Here is an 11,571-nt window from a genome sequence, read left to right as displayed (position 1 = left end):
CTGCTTGTCAACTCAGCTGAACAGAAAGATGGGAAGTGAGATATTACACTGTCATTCTTTCCAACTTTTGTCTAGGAAAACCTTACCTAAGACAAACCTCTCCTAGCATATCTGTAGTAGCTGGGGATGTGAAATCTATCCTGACTTTTCCAAGTGTAGCATTCTTGCTTCTTACCCTACTTTTTTTTTTTTTTTTTTTTCTCCTTATAACTCTTTTACTTGCAAAATGGTTACTTTCCTGCAATCTTTCTTATAACAAATTCCCAATGGAATCTGTCATGTAATGTAGATGTCATGCTTGGTGCCTATTTGCATGCAATTTTTTCACTGAAATTTTGAGTTGTTTACTTCTTGTGCTAAGATCCTTTCTCAATAGCCACATCAAATTACTTTTCCAGATGATGTAGTACAAAATGAAAGTTTAAATAAAATCAATTTGCTATTTTTTATACTTCAAAGATGCACATACATATTGACAGGGAACCAAGACTTAGGCAAGATTCTAAGGGCATTTCAAACAGGCATGCGCCTGTACTGCTGCTGAAAGAAATACGTCTGCTGTTTTGTCAGTGGTTTCTTCAAGTTTTTGAGCTGTGCCTTTTGTGCTGGGGTGAACATGACACTTAGTTGAGAATCCATCAGGAACTGTTAAAGAGAGTTGGCAGAAGAAGAAAAAAGAAAGGAGGTCACTCTAGCCTGGGTCATTCAGTCTGTTACTGAAGATAAGGAAGAAGTCTCAATTTTCATTTAAGCTAAAGTCTAAACTCCAGTTGTTTCATGTTCCCCTTCTGATGCAGTTCTTCTTCTGGGAATCAGAAAGATGCTAACAAAATCCAAACCTTTATGTGCAGAAGAATTGAATCTCTGGTTCCTCACAAAGATCCTGTTCCTTTTCCAGTGGGGGCCTTATGTGAATGATTCTTAAAAGAGGAATGTGCAGGTTAAGTTAGGACAAGGGCAAAATGTGTTGAACGGCATGGTGTAGTAAGCCTAACAGTGTCTGCTAGTCTCAAATAATTCCAGCCTTTGCCTGAAAAACAAATCTGAAGAAGTCACAAACAAAAACAGACTGAAGGTAGGATGCTCCTGATGTCAATACAGAGTCTGCTGTTTTCGAAGTGCTGATAGTGGTATGATTTATAACAGTAAAAGAGATTGTTTACCTAGAGGTCGAATCAAAAACAGCAGCTGACTTCTGTTACAAATAGAAGGAAATTCTCCATATAATCCAACTTTAATAAACATTATTTTTTCTTCAGTAAAAGATAAAAAAGATTGCAATCTCACTGCACATCTGCTACTGCTTAAGACCACACTTCTTGATTACTAAGGCATTACAGCTCAGTGAAGGAAGCACAGCATCACAGCCATGCAGCTGTACTTTACCCATAAGTGCAAATTAAAGGCATGGAACTACATCGGGGAAAGTCGGGTGGGGGTCAGGGAAAGGGTCTGCACCGGCGGGTGGTGGGCATGGAACGGGCTGCACAAGGCAGTGGCTGCGGCCCTGAGCTCAGTGAATTCAAGGCGCATTTGGGCACCGCTCTCAGATGTATGTTTTGAGTTTTGGGTGGCGCTGTGCAGAGCCAGGGGCTGCAAACAGTGGTCACTGTAGGTTCCTTCCAACTTGGGTTGCTCTATGGTTCTATAATTCCTACGTGAAGAACAGCAAGTCGTCAGTTTGTGGAGGCTGACTGAGAAATACCACCTTATTACTCATCATCAACACGGGACAGAACCAGCACAGCTATCTGAGCCCCCAAGGAACTTGATGACGACTGTGACTGCATCAGCGATAGCTACTGAAGGCAGCAGACAGGAAGTGAGGACAGGACTTTCGGAGGAGACATTGTGGCTTCCAGCGCTCCTCCCACTAGCAAGCAGCCTCACTGCACAGACCCCAAACCCAACTGCCGCCAAGGGCGGCAAAGCGATCTTCACCCGGGGGGCGTGGCTTTTACAGAAGGGGCGCGGCTTCCAGAGAGAGGGCGTGTCCGACCGCACGGCGCGCCGGGCCGAGGGGCGGCAGGAGGGAGGTGGCGGCGTGAGGTCAAAAGTGACGTAGCGTTCCCGGAAGCAGACCGGAGCTGAGGGTACGGTGGCTGAGGAGGCCGTCCCACGCCGCGGTCGGTAGCTCGGCGGAGCCCCCCGCACCCACCTCTCTCCTCCCTACTCCTTCTCCCCCGGTGCTGCCCGGGAAGCGCGGGCCGAAGCTAGGCGGAGCCATGTCGCTTCTCCAGTCCGCCCTGGACTTTCTGGCGGGCCCCGGCACCCTGGGGGCCGCCAGCCGCGATCAGAACGACTTCGTAGGGCAGACGGTGGAGATGGGCGAGATGAAGCTGCGCATCAGGCGGATCATCGCGGAGGGTAAGCCCGGGACGCGATGGCGGCGGCCGGGCGGGGCCGCGCTGCGCTGCGCTGCGGGAGGCCTTCCCGCGGGCTGCTGCCCCCAGCTGCGGGGCCAGCCGCGGGCGGGCGGTGTTCGGCAGCGGCTGGCTGGGGCGGGGGCTGCCGGTGCCGTCGTTTCCTCGTGCCTTGTGGAGCCAGCGCCTTGTCACGGTACTGGAGTGAAAGCGCAGGAGCTGAGCTGGAAAGGACGCACGGGGATCAGCACTGTCGACTCCGCACTGTACCCCCCCAGAATCCAACCCTATGAACGGTGTCCAAATGCCCCCTGAGCACCAGCAACTCGGGGCCGTGCCCGCTGCACTGTGCAGCCCGTTCCCACCGCCCTCTGGTGCAGATCCTTTCCCTGACTGCCACCCGACCTAACCCTGGCAGGGGTGATGTGGTTGCCCAGTGGGGGTGGTGGAGTCATTATCTGTGGAGTTGTTCAAGAATCACACGGTTGTGATCACAGAATGGCCCGGGTTGGAAGGGACCTCAAAGATCAGGAATCTCAAACCACCCTGACACAGGCAGGGCCACCAACCTCCGCATGTAACACCAGACCAGGCTGCCCGAGGCCCCATCCAATCTGGCTTTGAACACTTATGGGGACGGGGCATCCACAGCCTCTCTGGGCAGCCTGTTCCAGCACCTCACTACTCACATAGTAAAGAGCTTCCCCCTGAATGATCCATAGGGATATGGTGTGGTGGCCAACGATGGTGGACAGCTGGACTAAGTAATCTTGGAGGTCTTTTCCAACCTTGATGATTCCATAAGCTTGTAAAACTGCATTAGTGATTTCGGACCAGCTAGCTGGCCTCGAAGACCATTGTGTTATTGCAGCGTGAAATGTGAGGTTTTGGTAATGTTTGCTATGCAGAATGCAGGACACATCGCTTAGGACCCTGTGGTCAGGGAGGAAATGAAAGCATGTAACTTCTGAAAGAGAATTTCTGCAGTCAAAAGTGGAAGGCTTGGAATTTCCTTGAATGCAGATGTATCAACAGTCTCAAGGTTTTGCCAACAAGAAGGGAGTAGAAGTACAGGAAAGTCTGCAGACACAACTACCTTGCACTGGGCTTCTTTGGGGGCAGTTTTCACTTTCAGTGAAAATTTTTGGATAGACATTGTAGCACACTGCTTGGTAGCCTATTCTGAGATGGATACAGTGTTTGGTGTGTGTGTGTGTGTGCGCGCGCTAATTAGATTTTAGTAGAAATTAGGATCATATGCTTATTTTCAGAGGAGTTTTTTTTGTCTTCAACCAGAAGAATGTTGAGATCTCTTGTCTTGAGATGAAAAATGGGAAATTTGTTATAATTTATACATAATTCATGAACTTTGCCCATTATGTTGCTGTTTTTTTAGGATTGAGCAAAGGAACAGCAAAGGAAAAGCTGGCCAGGCAGGTACTGTCAAGAGAAATATTTAATTCTTGGTTCTGAAGCAAGTATTTCATACTTGAGCAGCAGCTCACCTTCTAAAATGTTGGAGTAGAGATGCCGGTTAGATGATTTCAAGCATATAGAGATGTGCTTTGAGTCTAACCCTCATGACATGCGTTGTCACCAGTTTCTGGTGTTCCTTGTTTGCCTTGGTATTAAAGGTTTTACCTTCCCTTTCACTGACTGAAACCACTCTTAACAGCTTGTGTGTGCTAAGAGGTAAGACTTTCTACCCAACACAGCAGTGCTAAAACAATCTTTTGGTATATTCAGTATTCATGCAACTGCAGATTGCAATAGTGAACTTGTGCTGACACCTGGATGTCTTCTGGGGACAATTTGTATGTGTCATTTGTTGCAAGAGTCTTGCTTTGTTAATCACTTTCTCAAAACAAACAACCAGCAATAACCAACATAAAAACAAAGGAAGAAAAACCATCATGCACAAAAAAAAATCAACGATTTTTCAGTAGGAAACTTACATGTGGTGGACTAAGTGTTCCATTATCTTCTGCTGTTTTTAGAGTTAGATCAGGAATGTTTGTGTATTGGATTTAGTATGATTTGTTGCAGAAATTGAACTTTTCAACTCACCCTGAGCCTTGGGCTTGATGATTTCTCAGAAATGCATATCTGTGGCTTAAGAGCAGCCCCTCTAGTGCTAAACACATTGAAAGTCTTTTCCTTTTAAATGAGTTTTCATGGCAGATTCCACAGCGGAAATTCAAGTGGGGCTTTCAGAATTTACATTTCAAATCTGCGGTGAAATGTATCTGGATAGGAGATGTGTGGAGATTACCTTTTCTGTAAGGCAGTACAATTTCCTTTGCTTTTCATTGGTGTGAGTGGAGCCTTTGGGTTAGCATTATGGAATATGATGTGGCAGGGGTTAATTTGGCTGTTCTTGCACCTTGCAGCTCTTTCCAGCTCAATATTGTGCTACCTGTCTGCACTGGTGTAAATGTATGTGCGCCCACACTGTAAACCAAGACACTAGTTATACAATTCACGTAAGTGTGCTTTCCTATCTGTTCTGCAGAAATGCTGCAGCAGGAGTGGGTCTGAGCCCATGGTATGTGCTGCCACAGCTTCTCTGGGCAGCCTGTGCCACTGCCACACTGGCCGTTGAGTTGAAGCTTCTGCTTTGCATCTATGAGCCTATCCATTTTCTGCTCAAACTCAGTGTCTCCTGTGACATTGTTCAGGCTGCTCCTGTGACTAGTTTTGGAATCTCCACTTGCTCTTACTTCAACCACACCATGATTTTCACCTTGAGGGAGGTAGGTCAGTCAGTATCTTTGTCATCCTCCCTGTTAAAATGATCCAGAGCAGAAGACTTTCTTCAATCCTTAGGTTAGTAGCAGGTTGATGATTTATTTCACAATCTATATTAAAGTTAATAATCTTCATAAATAAAAATAATCTTTATAAATTTCCATCGCTGTTACTAGCTCCACACTGTGTACTTGAGTTGCTCTTTATTTCTTTTCAGCTACCGATCTTCTCTTGTTCGGAATCACCTTTGCTCTCTTCTGCTTCTTCCCCCATGTTTTCCTTCATGCCATCTCTCAGATCAGACATTTGCTTTTAATAGTAAACTAACTTGAAGGAACTGGTTAGCCTCTATGTTTTCTACTTCAACATTTCAATAGTTAATTGTGGCTAAGTAATTTTAGAGGAAGTGAGTCAGTGCCTTTACGTTTACTCTCTTCTTGCCCTTCACGTGGTTCTGGTTTCAGTGCTTGTTATGGTTCTTTGGGGTCTGCCAGTTAAGTCTCATACTGCCATGAAATTCTACTTAACTAGATATTGATTACATGACTGGTTGGTTACTTTGACTAATATGGTAGTATCTTATTTGCTTTCATGTGGGCTACATCTTTCATATGCCCACGCATCACTCACCAGTCTCAGTATTTTGTACTTGTTTCCGTCACTGCATGAACATATGTTCTTACCAGGCAGTCTGGATGCATGTAGTCCAATTACATGTGGCAGATGTCTTCTGATGCTTTCTGTTGTCTTTGAGTTTTACTGTGTTAAGTGTCCTTCTCCTTTGTTCAGGAATGCTCAACTTCCTGTATCATTCTGTATGAGATAGCTGAGGAACTCAGGCTGTTGTGGCTGGTTCAGCTATCGACACACCTGCATATTTGACCTTGTAAGAGTGGTTGGCATTAGGTGATTGGAGCAGGCTAAATGGTAGTCCTCAGAAATTAGTGTCTTAATTCTCAGTCCTGAAAGTTGGCATATTTGTGTAGTAACACTGCAAGTTTGTTTTCTAAATGCTGGGTGTTGCTGGCTGTCCATTTTCCCTGTCTAGGAGAAAGAATCACTTACAGTAAGCCTTGTGCTTGTTTGCTTGTTAATAGTGACATTCAGTGGTGATGAATAGGGAAATTTTATTGTCTCCACCTGTCCTGTAGGAATAATAAAACCTGCTCACTGGGCTGTCAAAATATTATTTGAGAAACTGTCAATGTCAGACCATCAGTGAATTACAGGAACTTGTTTTGGTGTCATTCCTTTATTCTGTCCAGGAATGCTACTGCAAGGAGAGGGTAAATTAAATTGGCTTCAGTATTGTATTAGTATTATTCATTATAACTGAAGAGGGAGAGGCACACTTGCTCTGTGCTGAATGAGTACGTAATAAAATACCTTTACTTTTTAGAGCCTGTGTCTGAAAGATGGGATGACAATTTCAGAGTTAATGTAAGATGTTGACAAAACTGCTTATGTACTTAAAAATTATGCACTGTTTAAATATAATCTTATTCCTTCAGTATTTCTAGTGAGTTTATTTTGTAAAAGCAGTTTGTGGTGAGTGTGATGGGGTAGCAGAAACAGTTACAAGAGTTCATAAATTGTTTCCTATTTTGTTGACGAAGTAAAAATATATCAAGTGTAGAGAACTTCAAGTTGCTTTCTAGCAGTAAGCAGAAGCTTGAGTTGATCCACTAAACATAAACTGATATTTTTCAGTGTCTCCTAAGTTTGTACAGATAAATTTCTGCAAGTTTTATGTTAAGTAATTAGGCAGTGCTTCTAAGGGCTCTCACAGTGTGTTAAAGATCAATTGACAAATTCACTAGTAATTCCAATTGCGTCTCAGTGCATAATAAAATCTTCCTAGGAGTATTTCATTAGCAGTGAAATGTTAACTTGAAAACTGCTGTCTTGTTTCATGGGTTAAATAATAAATTATCAAAGTGTTCTTTTTCATCTTGAAATTTTTCTGGAGCAGAGATCACAGTACGGGAAAATTAATCTTTAAGTAAATTAGAGTCTTTTTCTTCTGTGAGATAAATCATATACAAAATAGTCCTCTATCAGTGTTTTGGTATCTTTTTTTAAAATACTCTGACTTACCATGCTGAAGATAAGTGTATCCCAACTTAGTAATCTAAAATATCTGTTTTTCAGCATTGAATTTCTGGAGTTAATAGAATAAAACCAGAAAAATGCTAAAGTATGTGTGTGAAAACTAAGTTCTGTAGGGCTAATGGTACTTCCATGTAAGAGGTCTGTGTGTTGTGAAAAGAACAAGGACATGGAGGCCATGCTGCTGGGGCATGGTGACTGGTGCTCATGTGTGCACTGATTGTTACTGGTGCTTGCAGCTCACTTGGAGCTTTGGTCTTTGAACATGGGTCATACCTCTCAAGCATGAGAAGGGATTTGATTAGGAAGTCTAATCAAAAGTTGTGGCTTCTCAACACTTGAGTTTCATTCCGAGGATGACCAGGTTATCTTGCTTGCTTTGCCAGTGCTGTGAAGTCTGTTATTGATAGTTATAGCTGATCAGTGCCATGCAGAATTGTGGTTTTCTTGCAAATGTTCCTATTCAAAAAGGAGCAATATTGTTTCAGATAGCTGTCTGAAGAATACTCTCTGTGGTGTTGTGTATTTCCATCTGTGGTATACAGATGGTGTGCTTTATCCCCTGCACCCGTATGGAGGTGCGTGTTTGTAATTGTTAACCAGAACACTCATACTGGGGGCATTAGGAATGCTGGCACTACTACTACAGAATGCAGCAAAACTGCTGTTAGAAAATGAATTGAAGGAAATGGTAAACGCAGTACAAACATGAGTGGTGTATGGCAGGACTGACTCTAGCAAGGGCTGCTGTCATCTCAGGTATCACTGATGATCTGACTCTTCTGTAGTGTGTTGCTTTTTCTGTTTGTTATTGGGATGTTTTGTTTTTGCTGGTTCTATATGGAATCTCTCTAAAGAAAACACGATATCTAGATGCCTGTCATTCATGCAGATCCTGCTGTTGATGCTAGTGGCAAGGTAACAGGAAATGTGTGGGTGGTGACATCTGGGTGTTGTGTAAGAGAAGAGAACCTAGTGACTGATTCCCACGTGACACTTTCTGAGATTCTTCTTTAAAAGCCTTTATCTCACTGAATTGCACAAATAACTCTGGCCTCGTATGAGTCTATCTCATGGGCAGAGAAAAGGTAATGAGCAGTACTATGACTGTACCAATTTATATCCCACATCTTTTAAAAAGTATCTTGTAAAATTTTCTCCTTTCATTGTTGCCTTTCTATGGAAAGGCTAACAGAAACCAAACAAAAAACACTTCCACAAACAGTTGTTTAGTGAAAATTTTTAAATTTGAATTGAATCTTGGTTTTATATATGCGTGCTTTAAAAAAAAATAAAGATCTACATATGCAGACTGACAAAATAGAGGACAGTAACCAAGTTGGTGTGGCTTTGACATGTGCAAAAGAAAGCAAGTACTGCCAAGAATATTTCAGCTCTGATATGTAGTTTACATATACTGTTGGTCCCAAACAATGTGTTTATTTCTTAGATTCAAAAGAGCTTCTATTTCCATGTGTTGTGTCTGTTCAAATAAAAAATTGGCTTACCCGAGAGCTGAAAATCAATGACTTGGTGTTGTTGTCTTGCAGGTGGTTTTGCGTTTGTCTATGAAGCTCAAGATCTTGGAAGTGGCAAAGATTACGCTTTAAAGGTAAAGTGAATTTGCTTCACTGCAGGTTTGCAAAGTCTGTCTTTGCTTAATGCTTTATAATGACTGCTGATTCTTGACGTAGTCTGTTGAAGAAGTCATTTGGATAAACCCAGGATGAAACCTAGTGCTGTTTGCTCTGCAGTGTACCCATATTTAGAAACATCATTGCTCTTAGGACCTTGCATTTTTACGCTGAAATACCAATGACAAGAATTGATCTATTAAGTAGTAGTGCTGCTTATCTCAATTTATTCTAGATGTTCATGGCTCTGCTTTTGAGGATTCGGTTGCATAGTTAGAAAGGATCTTGCCTAGTTGCCTAGTGGAAGATACTAGAATATTTTCGTATTAAAATACTAAAAATGGTTTAGACCTCCGCATTTTGATCTATTCATTGAATTTTCAACTGAATGTTTCTCAGATTCATCTGGATTCTCAAGTTCTGAAGGCCTAGAATAATGTGATAGCTTAAAAACAAGTATTATGGAGAGAACAATAAAGTAAAGCCGTTTACCTTATTATCATACATTTTTTTAAAAACAGAGTAGTTGTTTGTGATTACTACAAAATGGCCTGGAATGGTCTAGCTAAATAAAAAAAAGGATGTCTTGGGGAGAAGAGGAAAAAAAATAGTATAAGAGGTGAGAGTAGTAAGTTGGCATTACATCACTAAGAAGAATTTGCTCCATTTTCGTACCACATCCTAGAATAACAAAATTTGTGACCATAAGCATGCAATTTGGCTTCAGTAACATATTTTGTTACTGCAGTACATGTGCAGTTTGTGTGTTCAAAATGTCATATAGAAATAGTCCCCCATTTAAATATAATGAAATTCATTGAACGACTTTGGTTGGAAAGGGCCTTAAGGATGATAGAGTTCCAACTTTCCAGTAGGCAGGGATGCCAGCTACTAGATCGTGATGCCTGTGGTGCTATCCAGTCTGGCCTTGAATGCCTCCAGGGCTGGGGTGTTCACAACTTATTTGGGCAGCATGTTTCACTTTCTCAGGACCCTTTTAGGAAAAAAAGTTTTCCTAACATCTAAACTTCCCCTCTTTTAATGCAAAGCCATTCTTTGTTCTATTGTTATCACTGTTCCCATATGAAAGGTTGATATGTCTCCTGCTTATAAGCTGCCTTCAAGTACTGTCTCAAAAGGCTGTAATGATGTCTCCCCAGAGCCTTCGTTTCTCCCAGCTAAACAAGCTCATCTCTCACAGTCTCTCTTGTGTAAGAGTGGTGCTCCAGCTCCCTGGTCATCTTTGTGGCCCTTCTCTGAACCTGCTCCAATAACTCTATATCTCTTTTATTTTCGGGGCATTGGTCTTTGACGCAGTACTCCAGGTGGGTCCTCATGAGGACAGACTAGAGGGGTGTAGTCACTTTCCCTGCCCAGTCCTCTTTTGATGTGGCCTGAAAGACTGAGGCTGGGCCACAGGCTCATGTCCAGGTTTTTGTCTGCCGGATTCCCAGGTTCTTCCCCACAGGGCTGCTCTCAATCTGTTCTTCTTGCAGTCTGTACTCATGTCTGGGGCTGCCCCCAGTAAGATGCAGCACTTTGCACTTCGCTTAGTTAAAATTCCTTGCATTCACGTAGAATTGCTTCTTAAGGCTGTTTGGTTCCCTCTGGGTGGCATCCTTTCCTTCTGTTTAGCGACTGCATCACTCAGCTGGGTGTCATTAGCAAACTTGCTGAGGGTGCACTCAATCCCATCATCTATGTCACTGATAAAGATGTTACAGGGCATCAGCACGAATCAGCAGGATCCCTGATGGACATCACTAGTCACTGGCTTCCACCTGCCCATGGAGCCATTGACCTCTGGCTATGAACCTCAAGCTATGACCATCCAACAGTTGCTTCTCCGTCCAGTTTCAAATCTATATTCTTCCAACTCAGAGATGAGTATGTATGTGGGACTGTGTCAAAAGTCTTGCGGAAGTCCACAGTGATGGCATCATTTGTTCTTCTTTTGTCCATTGATACTGTTACTCTCTTGTAGAAGGCTGACAAGCAGAATCGTCTGCAGTGAAACCATATCATCTGTTACAGATCACTTCTTCACCTTGTGTATGCCTTAATATGTGCTCTTGTTCATTCAGAGCCCTGGGATGCATTGTCATGTGGCCCCACAGACATAGGCACATTCAGTCTCATCAGCCAGCCTGAAATTTTTTTACAGTGACAATGATTGTGTTCCCCCAGTCCATGCTTAGAGGTTCAGGTACATGAGAGGCATGGGAAGCTTGGTCCTCAGTGAAGTCTGAGGCAAAGAACTGGTTGAGTATCTGAGCGTTCTCCGTGTCTGTTGTTGCCAGTTCTCTCTGGTCATTTATCAGAGAGGGTACACTGTCCTTGGTCTTTCTCTTCTGACCGATGTACTTGTGGAATCCATTATTGACATTTTTCACATCCTTCACCAAGTTCGGTTCCACACTCACCTTGGCTTTCATTATCCCATTTCTGCATGTGTGGATGGCACTGCTGTGTTCTTCCCAGGCCACCCTGCTTCCACTGTCTATATATTTCCCTCTTTTTCCTCATTTTGACCAGTAGTCTTTGCTCAGTCTTGCTGGTTTCCTACTTCCTCTACCTGATTTCTTTTTCTGAGAGATGGTTAGCTGTTGTGCTGTCAGAAATCTTAAGCAACTGCCAGCTCTGTTCCATTTCTAAATCCATCCTCCCTAAGGAGAATTTCCCTGCAGACCCCATCCAGTAATTCCTCAAACAGCCTG

General features: G+C 43.1%; 1 protein-coding gene across 2 annotated transcripts in view; it reads left to right on the top strand.

Moving 5' to 3' along the window:
* The first annotated feature begins 2,077 nt into the window (after positions 1 to 2,077).
* GAK (cyclin G associated kinase) overlaps positions 2,078 to 11,571 on the top strand; it is a 67,358-nt gene continuing 57,864 nt past the window's right edge. For both annotated transcript variants that reach the window (XM_042822935.1, XM_042822934.1), the window contains exons 1-2: positions 2,078 to 2,367; positions 8,771 to 8,832. In XM_042822935.1, the coding sequence (XP_042678869.1) occupies positions 2,226 to 2,367; positions 8,771 to 8,832 (204 nt within the window). In that variant the 5' untranslated portion in view covers positions 2,078 to 2,225. The remainder of the gene's footprint in view (positions 2,368 to 8,770; positions 8,833 to 11,571) is intronic.

This window comes from Centrocercus urophasianus, unplaced genomic scaffold (genome assembly GCF_019232065.1).
Source record: "Centrocercus urophasianus isolate 14NV4802_14NV808 unplaced genomic scaffold, USGS_Curo_1.0 seq_21, whole genome shotgun sequence".
NCBI classification, from domain to species: Eukaryota; Metazoa; Chordata; class Aves; order Galliformes; family Phasianidae; genus Centrocercus; species Centrocercus urophasianus.
The sequence above is the reverse complement of the archived record's forward strand: the minus strand, read 5'-3'. Positions and strand labels throughout refer to the sequence as shown.